Genomic DNA, 18,363 nt, shown 5'->3' with positions numbered 1-18,363 from the left:
TAATCCTAGCTCTTGAATTCAAGGTCCTACTAATTTCTCAGTACCAAGGGCACAATATCTGTATACCCGAGTACCTTCCTAGTCATGTTGTATACGAAAAATGTTCTAACTTAGAACAAAGTGTTCCCCACAAGTGAGACTTGTCTGAAGCATTTGTGTTATCGTCGTGTTTATTTCGTATCTACACAAGAGGTTACAGAATAGAGGACATTTTTGTCTCTTTGTACAATAGAAGGTTAATAATGTTAGGTTATGGGAGAAAAGAATGAATGTTACTTGTATGAGGTATTGGACTCACGGTTAAGGCTATAAAAAAAGACTTTTGGAAGAGCTAAATAAGTAGTAATTTTCCCGCGTGTTCATCCGTATCCCGTGGAAACTATCGTGACCATTACCAGTATAATATGTTACTCGGGAAGAGTGGAGACTTCCAACAGTAAAAAGATTTTTTAATCGGTTTGCGTTCACCCTTTCCGTACAAATAAAAATATAATGTTTTCCTCTATAAAATATTAGTATAGATTAGACCCTTAAAGCAACCTTTATTTAAAAAAATAGGTTTGTATTAAAGTGAAAAATAATAAACCATTTTCCCTAACATACTGCTATATCCTATTCACATTACTTAAATATTCATATTATAGAAGCAGCATTCAAAATCAGGCGTACCCATCCGAGCGATATTTCATCTAGAATGTTCGCTGAAGCATACGACAGGCGGATTAACTTCTAACGACTCTGTTAATTGTAACTCTATGGATGTAGCTATAAAATATGATTGGTTATGTTATACCTTACATATCTATGCTGAAAGAGAACTTAACTGGCTTTGAAAAGAAATTAATTTATCAGTACCTACCTACATAATATGTCATCTACCATGGTTATATAATAATAATTCACGCAGGCAATAATAGAGGTGGAAAACCAACATAACACGTAGCCTTACGTGACTTGGTATTGAGTAGCCAATTTCATGAAAAGACTTAAAAAATAAATGAACATCAAACAAATCTTCAACATCGTCACAAAACTTAAAATTTCAACCAAAAGGTTTGTTCAAAAAACTAAAACAAACGACTCCATTCATCTTTTAATTAAACAGTACTCTCCAGAGACTCGAAGATGAGTGAATTTCGCTACAAATAGTTTCGCAGACTTTGCTAAGCTTTGCCAACTTAATTGAGCCGTGTAAATAATCATTATTATATTTGTTGGCTGGAATTCGCTGTTTCATTCAAGTCCTATGAGACTTTGTGGGTCGGGGTAAAAAGTATCACAAGCCTTTTGTCGGTTTTTAGTTCGTTGAAAAGGGTGTGGCGGTTTATCCTTTTAAAGTAGTAAGCATAGTAAGGTGGTCAAATGTTATTTAAAGTGGATAAGTTTAGAATACTTTTACACAAAAAATATAAGTAGGTAACAAGGGGGACCGAGAAATTAATATTCACTACCCCACAAAAAGCTAAGAAAGAATACTAGACTACCTCATTACCTACTACGACTAATTGAGAAGAAAATACTGTTGCATAAAATATACTATTAGGTAGGTATAGTGCTTACCCATTACTTTATATCAAGTTTGAAAATAGTACTAAACAACGAGCCCATTTACAACAAAAACTTTTTACCCAAAACCAAAATTAATCCCTTCATAATTTTACCAAAACAGCCAGTAAGTATTTAAACATCAAATTTTTCATCTTCATCCCGCAGTATTCATCGCACCCTCACAAAATGTTAATCCTACATTAATTATTTAAAATATTTCCTTAATCCCGAAACAAACACTTCAATTAATAGTCGACTGACTTTACAGGATTAGCTGGGAAACTCCCGAAACTGGGGCTTTCTGGAGATTAGTAAGAAGACTGAGACAATATTATGGTATTACCATTGTAAGACGATCGCCAAATCTCCCTAGTACAACAGATTTGCTTACGATATTGATGTTGGTGTAAAATTTTATTTTAATTGAGGAAAATTCGGTAGTGAGACGGAAGTTTATTGTTAAGAAAATGTAGCACCCTGATTTCTTATTTTATGTACGCGTAAATCATCTGAAGAATTGAGCCATAAAATGTGTACTAAGCATGTCAGTCTGTGTACTAGAACTATCGTAAACCAAATTCTCTGAACTTATTTTGAACGTATGTATGTATAGAACAAAAAAATCGAACTTCATCTGAACAGACAATGTCAAGTTATTAAAGTCAACATTGATACGGCTACGTACAACAATAATTTATTTATTTTTCCAAGATATTTGAAAAACTTTATTTCTGACTGAATTTATTTATGAACACAAATAACAAAATAAAACATGACTACATAAATATACCGCTCCTCAAAAAACAGAGAAACAAAAAAACTTCATCCCATTTATCCTCAAACCCTTAGGCAGAATACACCTGCAACGTTAACATAATCTATGGTTAATGTTCTGCTATCTTAGAATCCGTCGGTTAGCGGCCTCACACGAGATAAGACACGAGGCATTAATTAAACGTATCTCTTTAGGGATGTGACCATGGAGAACTAAATTACTAGCGGAGATGTCATAACGCGGCTGCGGCATTGTTCGAAAGAGTAACCGCGGCCCTACTACATAGATAAAAGGCATACGACAGAACACGACAGTTTTTAGTCAGCAAAAGTCTGACACTCTCAACGCTGCTAACCCACAGCGGGAGGCGTGATTTGAGGATTTTTGGCGTCATTAAAAAAAATGTCATAACGCAAAATCTCCTAAGAAAGCAGTGTACCAAAATGCGGATGTTCGGAGAACAACGAACGTTACTAGCTCCGCCCTTACAAGCCTCTTATGTAACCCGCCTATTATTTAAAAAATCGCCGATCAATCACCACCAATCTTTGAAAGATTGATTTTGATTTCTAGTAACTGATCACGCCTACCGTACATGACTTGACCTACAAGAAGGCGCCAGACCTACCTTAATTATAGCATCTCCGCTATATTTCCTTCTCAGTGGATACAGCTGTTAGCCACGGCTATTTGTTACTGAAACATTTGCCGTTTAACGAGAGGGTTGTTTGACCATCAGAAGGGTTAATGTTTGAATTCTTGCTAGTGGACTGTCTCAATATCGTTGTGTAGTGTGGGTGGCTTGAGTTATTGTAGTGGCGATAATGGTTTTTACGATGACAAAAATTATTAATATTTCCTGTTTTACATTTATATTAGATTTTTTGTAAATATGTATGATTTGTAACTATTCTACAGAGTTTTCAAGCTAAAAAAATCTTAATATAAAAAGAAGCCTTAAGCCTTAAGCTTTGGTTTCCTAGGAAAGCGGTGCCGTCATATAGCGACCGTAATACAGCGGTGAAAGACATCACCAGAACGTTGTCTATGTAAACAAAATGGGGCGGTTTCCTAGAGAGCGGTAACTTCAAAAAGCGGTGTCGCCATTTGCATGACGGCCGTCTTGACGGTGTCAGATAGTTTGGTGAACTGGATACTTGAGCTACTTTACACCGAAACTTTTCAATCTGTCTAATAGTACCTGAAATTAACACATTCAAGCAAAGAAGCAAAGTCTTCAGCTTTACAATATCAGTATGGGTTTCAACACACTTTTTTTTCACCAGGAATGTAACTCGTGAAGGCTACATAAAGGCCACTAAACATACAACATTCATTTGTTTTATATGAATGCAGGGTAATGAAGATGTTTCTCTTGCTTTATGAGGCCCGAATTCTTGGTCGGTCATTTGAGCAATGTGGAGCATCGCTGGCATTTCGTTTCTTAGTAGTAGTGTTATGTGAAACATTTTGTGCACTATGTTTGGAGGTGAAAGTAGGTAGTATAAGGTCCTTGTAGTTTGTGAAAATAACTGTTTTACCCACGTTCTGAAAGATCAACTTAGCACTCTTGGAGTTTCTTCCAAATCCATTGAGTATTTTGCGTTAAGAAATACGATCAATAAATCCATTGAATATTTAGGTGATTAGTGTGATGACTGAAAATATTTGTTCAAATAATAATGAAAGCTTTTCGTTACATGAATTAACTAATATATATATATTTCCTATCAAGTTTCAAGTTCTAAGTTTTACTTTATACTTCGTGATACCTATAAAACAGGCTTTAAAAATTCTAGGTCGTCCGCAAACTGTTCTTGTTAAACACTCCTAATAAAACCTCAACCTTCTTTCAAAGGTCTCTAATAACGTAACCTAAATGCTAATTCACGGGCATCTTATGAAACTTGTGAAATTATCCACCTAAGTTCGTTCCTGCAATAAATTTACAATACCATTAAACTTCCTCTTCACTTGCTGTACAGTTTCAGCAGTGATCTATTTAATAATTATAATGCTTAACTTATTCTACAAATTTTGTTAACCAAAACCAAGATACTTTTGTAGCCACGAAAATTTTTATCAACCCTTATCTCGTTACGGTAAAGGTTCATTTTGCTTTGCTGTTGTCACTGTCATATGTAGAGTGTAGTTGGTAAAAACAAGCGGAAGAGACAAGTCTGAAATTACACGTTTCTCAAAGTTTATTAGTTAGAGTGTTCGGTGGGGAGTTTTAATCGATCCTCTCACCTGAGTCTATTGACTTTTCACTTAATTTTGATTAGCCTGGAACAATTATTGCGTAGGTCTACTGAGTTGTTTCGGAATCCATTTACCTTTTAATGTGGATATAAATAAATACTTCAGTGCAATGACCTTAGAAAAATGTGTGTAAATATGCAACTTGTCTTTGTATTTACGAGAGCCCTTTCGCTACTGATCTTAAGCGCTCACTAAGCAGTGGTCCAGCCACCAAGTCATACAAAGACAATATGCATTTACCTACATTTAGACACTCAAGTTTGACTCACTCACTTTCATTAGATAAAAGATAATCGGTCGGTAAGTAGTTATGGGTAAGTCTAACCTGGACGGAAGAAAGTGTATGTACATGGTTTAGCTAGGAGGTTCAATTAAATCAATGGTTTCAGGGTTTTTAAAACGCATTTTCATCATCACCTACCAAATAGATAGATAGATAGATAGATAGATAAAACATTTATTCAGACAAACAAAAATACACCACAAAGATACACAATAAGAAAAATAAAACAAAACAAGAAGTGGGTAGAAAGAGAAACATATGAAATACAATCAGAGATTAACGGCGCGCTGCAGTGTCTTACGTTTGCACCGAATGGGAGTCCAACTCAGCATGTGTCAGGTAGAATACCTGACGCTGGTATTCTGCTGGATCCCTAAAAATGACGCACGGACGTCGAGTAGACTATTGGTGTGTGTGCTGTGTGTATTTGAAGTAAGTGTTTTATGTTCTGTGTGTGTGTTGTGCTTGAATGTGAACTATGATTAATATTGAAGTGTAGAAATGTGTTACTAGGTAAACTACTAGTATTAGTTCTCTCAGACTACGAGTGAACCGGACTACGGCGACGAAACACCATCACGGCAGGTACCTGCTATCGCTATATTATGTCAAATCAATAGATCAATGGCCCTATTCAAAATGAGTCGACCTTGTGTTACTAGAAACAGGCTAACTTTGTCAATGATGTCGGCCGGCTATTGCTTTCGTTCGAACTGACATTGTTACTTGAGTTCCATAGATGACGCTCGGCCATATGTGATGACGTATAATAGGGTAGAGAAGTTAAAATAAGAAAAAAATACAAAAGCCTTCTTCTTAAAAAAAGATTAAACTTCCCTTTTGGATAAAGGACCCTAACAAATAAAACTAAGCAACAACACGAATTATATTCATTAAACTAAAAGGCACGAAATCAATAAACAAAGTCAATAAATTAGCATTGTCTCGATAACTGTACGAAGTTCGATACTTTAAGATAACACTCGATAAAGTATTGATGCAAATTAATTCGGGCCTGAATTGAATATACATAATATCTTGTGAGATAACAAACGCTGGTATATAAATAATTATAGTTTGTATAATATGCATACCATGCAGATATACAGGAGGAGGCACCCTGGTGTATGCTTTTCGCCGATGACATTGTTCTGGTGGGGGAGAGTGGGCCAGAGGTCCAGAGTAGATTGGAGGCATGGCGGCTGAGACTGGAGACAGTGGGTTTAAAGGTGAGCAGGAGTAAAACCGAATACCTTCATTGTGATTTTGGCGGTATTTCGGGACCCATGACCATAACCCTAGCCGGCATGCCCCTACCAGTTTGCTCCGACTTCCGGTACCTTGGTTCACTCGTCCAAAGTGACGGTGAGGTGAACAGGGACGTTACGCATCGGATCAATACTGGATGGATGAAGTGGCGACAGGTAACTAGCGCTATTTGTGACCCGCGGATGCCCCTCAAACTGAAGGGCAAAATTTACAAATCCGTCATTAGACCTGTCGTCCTGTATGGATCGGAGTGTTGGGCATTGAAAAAGAGGGACGAGAAGAGAGTGCATGTAACAGAAATGAGAATGCTGAGATGGATGTGTGGTGTTACAAGAATGGATAAAGTGAGGAATGATTACATTAGAGGAAGTCTGAAAGTTGCGCCAGTTACAGAAAAGATGAGAAGTAGAAGATTGTCGTGGTATGGACATGTAATGAGGAGGGATGATACACATGCAACAAAGTGTGTGCTAAGTATGAATGTAGATGGATGGAGAGGAAGAGGAAGACCTAAGAAAAGATGGATGGATTGCCTGAAAGATGATATGAATAGGAAGGGAGTGAGTGTCAGTATGACGAGTGACAGGGGAAAATGGAAGAAAATGACATATTGCGCCGACCCCAAGTAATATTTGGGAACAGGGCAGGAGAAAGAAGAAGAAGTATAATATGCATACCGAAATAGATTAGATTAGATTAGATGGTAATTATTTATAACATTAACTTTTATCATAACTACGTACATGGCTGCATTTGCCTATCATGCCCAGGATTAAGCTTTTTTATTGTTTTTTTTTTTCGAATTAAAACAAGATGAACGAATGATCTATCCAAGTTCGTCGGAATGCAATGGATGCTGGTTGCTGAAAATCGCTTTGACTAGGAAAATAAAATAGCAATTGTCTCGGTAGATCTAAGGGGGAGGCCTTTGTTCAGCAGTGGACGTCCTTTGGCTGAGATGATGATGATGATGATGAATTGTCTCGGTACTTTTCATTGATACATATATTACAAATAATATTATTTTCTCTAAAAATAAACGGTGTATAGGTACCAAAACACATTACAATCCAACCGCTACCCACAATAATCCGTAACTAACTCGGCACTAAGCGACCACCACTGTTTCTTGTTACAAACTTGCTTACACAGTTCTGACAGTATTCAACCTCAGTTACCATCTTTAGATACCATTATGAAGTACCTTCACAGGTAAATCCTTTACTTTAATATACGAATTTCGTCTCCCTGCGGCCGGAATGTGGGTTTGTTGAACTATGTATAATGTGTATAATTTTGAAATAGATTTAGTTGGAGGGTCTAAGGTGTTATGAAGAATTCTTTGAGCAGTACACAATATTTAAAAAAAAAAACTGTGCTTCAGCTATCTTTTTCAATATTAACCTTTACGATAAAGCTCTAGGTTTGAATGTATGTTTATTACCTACTCTTTCACCTAAAAACCACTGAACAGATACCGTCTTACCACAAAAACTTTTAAACGTCAGTTTATGCCTTGTCTAAAAAAATGTCAAATTATGACGTTGACATATGGTTCATTTTGCAGCCAAAATTTTATTAGACAAGCGTAAAACAGGGTTTAAAGTTTTTGTAGTAAGGCCCATTATGTTTAAGCTTGGGCGTAAGCAGAATAACAATACTCTTATCCTAGTGCATTAAGTATTCTGTTTTCGGGATGCAGGTGAATCCAAGGGCTAATCTAGTATTCAATAGTTGAACTTTCAGTCTGCAATAATAAAATAGCTAATTTGACCTTTAACGAGGCTCAACAACAACCAAAAGTCTATGTCACCTGTTACGTGAACCATGAATCCAATTTTCTCCGAAAAGTTCTAACACCTATCTATTTACGTTCAAAATCAAATTTCAGCGACCTATAGAGCGACGGAGCATTCACTAATTTTATTTTTATATAAAGATTTCACAAAAAAACTTTCTCGATCCCTTAAGACATCCATTATTTTAATGGAGTTACTTACTAATTCACACGCTGGGAGTTTAAAACATCGAGCTTGGATCACTCAAAGGTAATTGTCTTATCATATTTTGTTTTTACTGACGGCTGTTTATAATGGATGGAAAATTTTGATCTTGTAAATAGGTTGTGTATTTGTTAGGCTTTGGTCGGCTTATATATAGTTAAGGCAGTGTAAGAGGTTTAGGCCTTAGGTCTCGGTCAAGCTGCGGATAGGCGCCGATCAATCGGTTAAGGAGCTTAGGTACTTTGGAGCTGTTGATGGCTATAGTGGTGTGATTTAGATGGGCTTAGTGTATGGATGCAAATGGCTAGTTCTCATAATTAAGGAATTTTGGTTGGCTCGAATCATAGCTCATTAGTTTTTGAATATTTTTGATTTATTTTAAATCTAGAATAACAAAGCAATTGAATTTTATATGGGCACTGAAATTCAGATAGATTCGAAAATATCTTTTTGTAGAAAAATGCTTCAACATGAGCAAAAATGTCACTTTCCTGTGGGGCGATTTTCCAAAACGCAAGTTTTCTACCGACATAATGCGTAAAGTAAATACATAAATAAATCAATCAATACCTAATCACAGTAACAATTAGTAAAACTTTGCAAAAACTTAAAAAAAGTTTTGTAGCTCCCTATTTTTTGACGATTTTTAATCATTGAATAGGGGCGACAAGAATTGTGTATCACATTCCTGTCAGCTAAAAACGTGTCAAGAATACCTATAAATTTAATTTTGATAGCTGTTGCCAGATTTCTATGACAAAGTAGGTAGTTAGGTAAGCTCATTGCCGTTCATAGTTCCGCGTAACAGCCAATCAGATAGTCGTAACGAAGCTCTGATCGACCGCAGACGCGTTCGGGACAGACAACTTCTCACTTGTATGGTAAGTATTTACGTAAACAATATTTAGATTACATATATAATTTTTATTATTTTAAATAATACACCAAGGATAAATATTCAATGAAGTAGTGAAATGTCATTCAAAGACAACGTTTTTGTGTTTTTTGTGAATAACATCAAAATTATCACTTTTCTGTATATCACTTGTCTGGATTTGTGTACACAGGAAAGTGATAACATTACAGGATAGTGATAGATTTCCTTGGATTTCTATTTTTTTTCTTAACATTTTATATTTTTTATCCGTTGAGGCCTTGTTTCCACAGAAACCAAAATGCCACAACCTAAGAAAAAAAAGACCAGGGAAGAAGTACTAGCACAAAAGCAAAAAAAATAAAGAAAACTTTATGACAGAATGAAAAATGATCCAGAGAAGTTAGGTACTTGGAAAGAAAAGAAAAAAACAGTATTAGGTAATTAAAGTCAAGCAGTACGTACAGGAAAGATAAAAACAATATCCGAGATGACTGAACGATGAAGAAAGACACGAAACTGATTCTGATGATTGTTATTGTATTATCTGTGGATTGTTATACAAAGAAAACACAACAGGTCAAGATTGGATCAAATGCATCATATGTGATCAATGGGCGCAATGTAACTGCATCAAAACGGATATAGTATCGGTCAAGTGTCCTGCCTGGTTATCGGATAAAGACTATGCAATGCAAACTTAAACTGACCTATGTATTTAGAAAATTTTCGACTGATATTATTATAAAAACACTGAAATTATATATGCCCTTCTAATAATTAAGTTTCTTTAAAGTTAGTACCTGAAAAAAGGCAGCTGATTATTTTGTGTAACGTATTTATTTCATAGAATGGGTTGATTTTATTGATCTCTTTAAGACAAATTAAGACTATTAAGTTACAGACTTGTATAGAACAGACTATCATTATTTATTGTGACTTGCTATTAAAATTTTGTAATTCATTGTTTTTAAATAAAAATTAAATCAGGTAATTTGTGTTTAATAATATCACTTTCCTGGTTATTTCTCACTTTTCAGGCAGTTAAATAACATTCACATCTTAAAATTGTTAACGGTTTTTAATAAATATATAAAATATTATATAGTGAATAATTTACATGTCACTTATTATGCATTTTTATACATATTTCATGTTTATTTTCATTTTCCTGTGCCATATATCATTTGCCTGTCTTATTTATTTTTTTAAAGACCTATAATTTAATTATTTACCAATATTTTGTCTGACCCGCAAAACTTGTGCTTATTTATGTAACAATCTTGACTTCTAGCCACTTAGTATACTCAATTTTAGAAAAAAAGCATGGGACTAATAATGTTCCGTTAAAATTCCTTCATAATGAGAACTACCCAAATAAATGAATTTGAATTTGTATGCAAGTGTGTTTATTCTTCGCATAAAAGGACAATGCTCATGAAGTATGAGAAAGAAACCCAAACTCAAAATATAGGTAAATATAAAATATAGGTAAAAATAAGTAATTAAATATTACATAGGGGGCATTGTCGAAATCAGTGGCTATATGTGTGAAATTGCTATTCGAATTTTAACATCTGCCCTACATTGCTACTCGAGATTTTAGAGGTAACACAATGTATTAGGATAAGGAACAGCAAACAGATACAGTTGTGGTTTAAGAGTGTAAATAATGACATGTTTATGGCAACTTCTCCACTATTCTACCTACTTTTACAAGATAATAGGATGATAGAATTAAAACACGACATGAATGTACTTTTCATTTTAATAATAACGCTTAAAAGGCATCGATTCTTTATTTCTAACACGACATGATCCAAAAATGTTGCGGTATGCGCGAATTGTTCCTCATGTCTAGCCCACCCTAAGTAATGTAAAACGCTCATGACGCGATGACGTGGGCGCTGCAGCCCAATGTCCTCCACCCATGAATACAGGAGCAGTAATATCTTGATATGCCATTCCTGCCATTTTCCCTTTTATAAAGAATTTAGGTGTAAAAGAACACTGCTAAAGTGAAGTTAACCCGGTTTGGACAAGGCTTGCGTCGCATCCCAAAGTCCCAAATTACTTGCCATATTACTTGTTTGTTACTTCAGATAGCACTTTAATTAAACTATAAGCCCCAGCAGCTCATGTTACCCCTTTAAAAAATCAATTAGCAATTTCACACATATAGCCATTGATTTCGATGATGCCTCCTATGCAGTATTTCATTACGTATTATTACCTATAATAGTACTCCGTTTGAGTTACTTTTCGTTTGCGCCGGGCTTGGGTTTTTTTTTGAGCATTGTCCTTTTACTGTATATTCATAGGCCATTGCACGACATTTCAGACTTAATAAATTATAGCTTCTACAACGACAGCTACTGAAGACTAGGAATTCCATATTCCAACACTTTCTTGAATAAAAAAATCATAGGTAGCATGACCTGCAAGATGCCATTAATTTAAAAAAATATGTAGAACAAATACCTACATTGTGCTACACCGATAAACCAAAAACACTAATAGAATTCCCATAGAAAAAAACATAATAAAATCATAACCACAGCTTTACCCAAATCCTGTGTATCCTAATCAAAATATTCGATCGTGATTGCGCCTTTGTGTCTGTGTGTTACAGATATTAATAATAACGTCGTCAACACATTCGACGTTCATCACATGCCGTAACATTGGTGAAGGAACGTGTGCGCGGAATCAGTGGGAGCTTTTACTTAAACGAGACGTATCCGATACGAGAGCATTCCGGAATAGAATTGATAGTCATTTCTGTATAAATGGTAATGATTTGCTTAGTTATGATAAATATGTAGGTATATTATTTTCTTTTAAGCCCCGACGCTAAATATAAGGGTGTTATAAGTTTGACCGCCATGTGTGTCAGTCTGTTTGTCTGCGGCACCTTAGCTCTTAATCGAACAAACTGATTTAGATGTGATGTTCTTAGATGACTGCTGATGTAAATGCTTGGTTTTAGACATGTTTCATCAAATCATTAAAAAGCTATAATCCATTTTGCCAACGGAGCTATAGACTCTTAAATACAGAACATCAGATGGGTCGTTTTTTGTCGTCATACAGCTATCGAATTAGCATGCTGATGGTTGTAACGATTATAATGGTTTTGATATTACAATGCAAAATATTGCTGTTTCCTCAAAGTCGTTGGGTATAAAGGAACACACGCGAAAGATGTTATAATTATATCGTTATTTGCTTCAAGCTCAGGAAATGAGCTTCTGTGCCGTATCACATTTAGTTAGAACTTTCATTTCAGACCTGATATTGTGTTTATCTATACGCGAACGTTTCTCGGAATTAGGCTTGGTTTTGGGTAATATTCTAGGAAGGAACTGTTTGCATGTTTTCTTTAAGGCAATTAGTTGGTGGTTCCTTCGATGTAAGTATTTTTCAGTGTAAATAGATAAGTTTGCTGATAGTTTGTCGATGCACAACTATGATATTGTCTTGCTTTCACTATTGCAAGTGTGGTAGAATTGTGCAAATGTGTCATACCTCATAACATTAACTTAAATACGTTATGTAATATAAATATGTCAATTAACACAAAGAAAAAAATGCCTACGCAAGAAATGAAAAAAATGTTTTTTTGAATAAATTAAATAGAATCATCATGGAAATTAAGTTTGAAAAGATTCTCTAAATAAAAATACGGGTATATTCATTAATTTATTTATTTCCTGTCTTCTCTAATGATATAACAGATACAATATATTCCCAAGGCGAAACACTTTTGTCTATAACTATTTAATTTTAAAACTATATCTATTTAATCTATTACATACAATAAATACAACGCAATATGTATATTTTTATCTTATAAATATTTAATAATATTACACACAATTTCCCTTAAGACTAGTCAGGAAGTAATTAATGTTATTATATTTTTTGAACAATGGTTAATGTTAAAATTATAATAATTACAAGGTTTCCGAACGATTACAAAGCTTTTTTTATTAAGTTTTTTTTTTCATTTTTCTTCGACAGGATATCACAGCTATTAAAATTAAATTATATACAATACGTCCTATGTTATGGTTTTGTTAATACAATAGTTCGTTATAGGGCACATAAAATGTTAAAACATCTAAATTTTGGTGTAAAGCTAATATTAAAACTAGTGGCAAACTGTTGTTGGATATTTACAATTAAACAAAATAAAAACAAATACCAGGAATGTTTAACTATATTTCTATTATTATTAAGTTTATTTTAAAATGCACGCATTTCGTTATTCTCTTTCATTTAACAATATTATTTTTCAGTAATCATTCATAACAAAATATCTTTTAGAGGGTTTGACATTCAAAAACCAGACTTAACACCCATAGTGTCATTTATTTCACATTGTTAATAAATAATACAGCAATCCTATTAGATCTTTACAAGCCCTATAATTGCAAATATCTTGTTTACGCAACCTATATGATCTTGAAATAGCATATAGTTACAAAAAAGAAAACAAAAAGAATTAAGGATAAATCATTGAAAAATATTTAAAGAAAATTAGTATAAGCTGAAGAGACAATCAAAATCATATCGATACATCCCACCTCTAAAATATGACATCACATTCCATTTTACGTAACCCTCATATTGCTATCGTTCCAAAACATATCAGTACAGTCTGGACATTTTTGATGCAGTTGACAGATGCTGTCAGTAAAAACATGACAGATGTCAATAGCACAAAACATTCGGTATCCCCATGGAGCAAGGAATGATGAGCGGAGATGCCATAATACCGGTAGGTCAAGTGTCTTCTTTTACGTCAAATGAGCATGTACGGTGAGCACGACCAAACAGATCAGTTACGAGAGAACTATCGAGGTGTTGGGGTTTTTAGACATCTGTCAACGATTTTTGATATTACGCAAATAGACGGATCCAAAGAAGGCGTATAAGATCGAAAACAGTAACGTCTAAGGGCCAGGCCACAACAGTGCGTTGCGGCGTCGCATCGCAAAAACAACATTGCACAGCTATGCGATTAATATGATATGCGTCGTTGATTTTTGCGATGCGACGCCGCAACGCACTGTTGTGGCCTGGCCCTAACTACTCTCTCAAGCATTTTATCTAAAACATCGTGGAAGGGAAGGTCGAAGAAAAGAGAGGGAGGGGTCGTCAAGGTATTGCTACATCAAGAAATTAAAGAGAAAGTGAAGGTTGTGACGTGTAAGGAATTTCAAGAGTCGGCATAAATGGAAGGAGCTGCACTGACAACAGCTTTCTTAGGCGATCTTCCGTTATGGCACCTCCGCTAGTCATGTTGTTATCCACGGGTTTCCCTGTTCAACAGGCCCTGTTGTGATCAATTCCTGGTCAACATAGGATTGATCATGATGTTGGCGAGCGCGTTGCGTCGCTTGCGCCAGGCGCCGGCGCCTTGCGCGTGGTACTGCAGCTGCCGGTACCAAGTGCGCGTGCGCGTGTTTTCTTCCGCCTGGAATTTGAAAAATTAATGGTTTTAGTTCGTTCTGTTTAAGTACTTAGAATTGGGTTCTTTTAGCTTTATTTATACCGTGTAATAAAATATAATTACACAGTGATCAATTAACGAAAAATCGGACAATAAAGAACCCTACAAAGTGTAAAAAATTCAGATATTCAAAAAATAGTAAATTAACCCACATTGAAGATTTCACCTGGATCGTGAGTGCATAATGACATTATATCTCACGTGTACTCACAATATCTAGAGAATTAAAGTTGTCTCATTACTAATTCAAACCCAAGACATTCAATTTTCCAACTACCACGTCATACGCATGATATAAATTGGGAAAGAACCTAGAAAGTGTGCTTCTCAATCTCACCTTAAAAATATAAGAATCCTTCGTAGTAATTTCGTGTACTTCGAAGAAGTGTTCGGGCTCGTGATCAGCAGCCACCACACAGCGGTCGAGGAATAGTGGCTCTCTCTGCAGCGTGTATCTTCCCGCTTTCTCTCTGACCAACAAGAGAGCTGCTTCTCTTACTCCACTGCGCGCGAACAGTGCTTCTCCCTCTTTCTCTCTTGCTTCTCTGTCTCTCGCTTCCCGCGTCTCTCGGATCTCGTTCGTTTTGTGGGTGATCGTTGGCTGTGGGAAATTGGGGAAGAAGTTTAGTTATTGGTGGCTTCTAATTACTATATGACACGTGAAGTGAAGATGGTCAACAAATGCGACTTCATATTTCGTCGTAAAATTCTTGAAATGAATGTTTTTTTTTTTAATTTAATTAAGATTTCACACTTCATTATTTTATTCATATTTTTCATACACAGCTTTAGGTTCTATTGTTGCAAATATTGTATTATATGTAAAATTTTACAAAAGCTTTATAGGTCAAAACTTTCACTAACACCGCATAGAACTCTAGCAAGTACCTAGTAAAGATTTCACAAACCGCACTGAAAATAAAAATCAGCAAAACTCACCTTTCCGTTAGTTACCAAAAGAGCGTTGATTGGCGTCAACTTGATGGTGCGTCCTTTCCGCCAGTTGTTGTCGTTGGGCTGAGTGAACAGCAGCTTACCCTCCATTGCGAACCTTAGCAACAAGAAAATAAAGTCCAAAATTGATCAATAGCTCACTCAAGTGTTGGTAGGATTTTGTCGTCATTTTATTTGTAGGGAGGTACGTCAATTTGTTGGAATAAGGTCGATTGGGCTCCGCGTCACTTCAGACTGACTCAACCTGTGTTATGGGTGCGTAAAAATCTCGCCTTATTAAAGGTTAAGTCGGGTGTAGAATATATAGCCTACCTTACCGAGATGCCGTACTTTACACGAGTATTTTATTTTTTAAGTGAACACGAGGTTCAACCTTTTTTCCCTTAGATGACATTTGACCCCTGTCAAGTATAAAGCATGATGTTGAATTTGTCTAAAAATAAATTGTCCTTTCAGCTTTTAGAAGCGGTCTTTTGCAAAATGGTTGTGCCTACGAATAAATTTTCTATCCCCATCAACTTTAAGTTCACAAAAATTACCATGAAAACCGAACATTCATTTTAAAGCGGAAACTTTCATGAGCCATTATTAACTTTACATTTTCCTCTCATCAAAACCAACACGGCAACACTACACGACTAAAATTATTTCATCTCGAGCTTAATTCACGAGCTGTTGGCAACATCGCAATGTATTATGGCATGTGACGTCACAACAGCGCGTTTCATGTTCCACGGTCGTGATAAATTCCGCGCCAGCTAAAACATTAATTTCTCTCCTGTGTATTACTTGGTAAATGAGATATATCTCTGGCATTCGTCTCATTTTAATTAGCTTATTTGATGATATGGTTGCGATTATTCAACTCGGATTTGTTAATCAATAAGAATAATCGATTTTTATTTTCTCTTTTATGAATCCTTCAGAATTCCCCATCAAAATGGATTTAGATTAGTTTCACATTTGTTGCCACAAATCCCCAATCTCGCACGACCTTATTTTGATGACAACCATAAAATAAACCATTCAGTGCACTCTAGATACAAGCTACAATGCAACACCCATTAAACTACGTTCAGTAGTTTCCAAGTTCCTCACAACAAAATTGCAAAAACGTTTACTTGAAAGTGATTTTGAATAGCACCTGAAATTGATTCTCGCGAAACCTCTAGCGTTCTTCCAAACTAAAGTTAATGTTTGAACAGTGATACAAAGTATTTTGTATGTAGCACTGATAAATTAATAGTCTTTGTATTTGTATCTACTTACCCTAATTCAAAAAGAGATTACTTTTTACAGCCGAAAGAATCAATCTACTTAAAATCAAATCACCCAGAATCAATTGAAATGACAACAATGATTACCGTTCCGACCCCTATTTGAATTTAGCGAATTCATGCGCATTCCCCTATAAACATTTTAGATCGAATAAAACGAGTTGCGTGGCTAATAAAATCCTTTCAATAATGCTCTCTCCGTCTCCATAACCGTTTAGACCTCGTAAAACTTTAATTTTCGCAACTCGAAGGAATTTTCTACCTTCATTTGGCTAATAACATATTTTTCAATGGACAGTGAAATTAGTTAAAACGTTACATCTATTTGCTTGTATAATTACACGTATTTGTGAAAGTAAAAGCCCTGTTGAATAGCACTTGTCGCTGTTACTGCCGCTAAAGCAACGATTATCAGCTTTATGGTACAAGTAATAAGAGTTACGAGGCAATCATAAAAGTTTGAAAGTGATTTTAAGCTAGAATTTTATTTTTAATAGGGAGTTATGAGAGACTTCTTTCGGATTTAACGGCTTGGCGTTAAATTGACGAATTCTTCGAATCATACTTTAATTTAAGTGGTATTAAAAATTTACAGTCTCTTTGACCCTTTTAGGAGTTATATAGTTAAAACTGCAAAGTTGTAAGTTAGCATAAAACCTATCCTGCCTCCAAAATTTCAACATCAAAATTGTCCTTGATCAGTTCTTCGAAAGTGTAGTCTTAACAATAGCTTCCTTCAGCATATCATATTTTCTACGCCATATAATAACTAACATGCAAACCATAATCGACCTTTCTCCTTCGAACAAAAAAGAGGCATCCAAAATTTAATCAAAGTTCACAACTTAAACCATCAAACGGACCTGCGAGCCGCAATGGATCTAGTAATGGGATCATTTGTACCATCCACCAATAGAACTGAATGTGCCTGCTACAATTTGCCGAAACATCTCCAATTATACAAAGAGCTAACTAAGGCTAATGTTTTTCTTTATGAAAAAGATCGCCTTGAAAATCTTTGGCGTTTTCTTAGACATTTACAGACGTTTTCGTTGTTATGTGAGCGGTATTATAAGAAATGGTGGACAATAATTGAAATCTCATAAAATATATGGACGATTTGCCATTAGTGATAGACGAAATTTGGTGAGCACATTGTATATGGTACTTGTCGCAATTACATTGTCATTATATGAGTATCTATTCATCAAACTAGGACTATCATAGATTTTATACAATACAAGTTTCTGAGGAATAACAACCCACCTGGCGTCATCATGGTTCCAATCAAGTACATCGACAGCCATTTTCCTCAGCTTGATATCAGCCACATGGAGATCGTGTGCAGTTCTTCGAGCGGCTGCAAGTCGTCTCCACAGAGGTACGTCTCTTGCCGCGGCGGCAGCGGCTGCAGCTGCCGCGTTGATTTCTTCAAGTCGGCATTCTACGCAACGCTGGGCCGACTTTACGTCGTCCCGTTCAGTTGCGCACGCGGCAGTGGCGCGATATAGCCGAGAGAGAAGGAGGGGATATTTTGTCACGCGTTGTACTGGCACCTGGAATAATTGTATTAAATTTTGATTAGTCTTCTATTAGTTAA

General features: G+C 35.5%; 1 protein-coding gene across 1 annotated transcript in view; it reads right to left on the bottom strand.

Annotated features, from left to right (window-relative positions):
• Nucleotides 1-12,705: 12,705 nt before the first annotated feature.
• The window catches only part of LOC110371983 (uncharacterized), a 138,999-nt gene continuing 133,341 nt past the window's right edge, over nt 12,706-18,363 (bottom strand). The window contains exons 8-11 of the mRNA XM_021328478.3: nt 18,030-18,319; nt 15,472-15,583; nt 14,870-15,133; nt 12,706-14,496 (exon numbers count right to left, since the gene is read on the bottom strand). Of these exons, the coding sequence (XP_021184153.3) occupies nt 14,365-14,496; nt 14,870-15,133; nt 15,472-15,583; nt 18,030-18,319 (798 nt within the window). The 3' untranslated portion in view covers nt 12,706-14,364. The remainder of the gene's footprint in view (nt 14,497-14,869; nt 15,134-15,471; nt 15,584-18,029; nt 18,320-18,363) is intronic.

The sequence above is a fragment of the Helicoverpa armigera genome, chromosome 11 (assembly GCF_030705265.1).
Source record: "Helicoverpa armigera isolate CAAS_96S chromosome 11, ASM3070526v1, whole genome shotgun sequence".
NCBI classification, from domain to species: Eukaryota; Metazoa; Arthropoda; class Insecta; order Lepidoptera; family Noctuidae; genus Helicoverpa; species Helicoverpa armigera.
The sequence above is the reverse complement of the archived record's forward strand: the minus strand, read 5'-3'. Positions and strand labels throughout refer to the sequence as shown.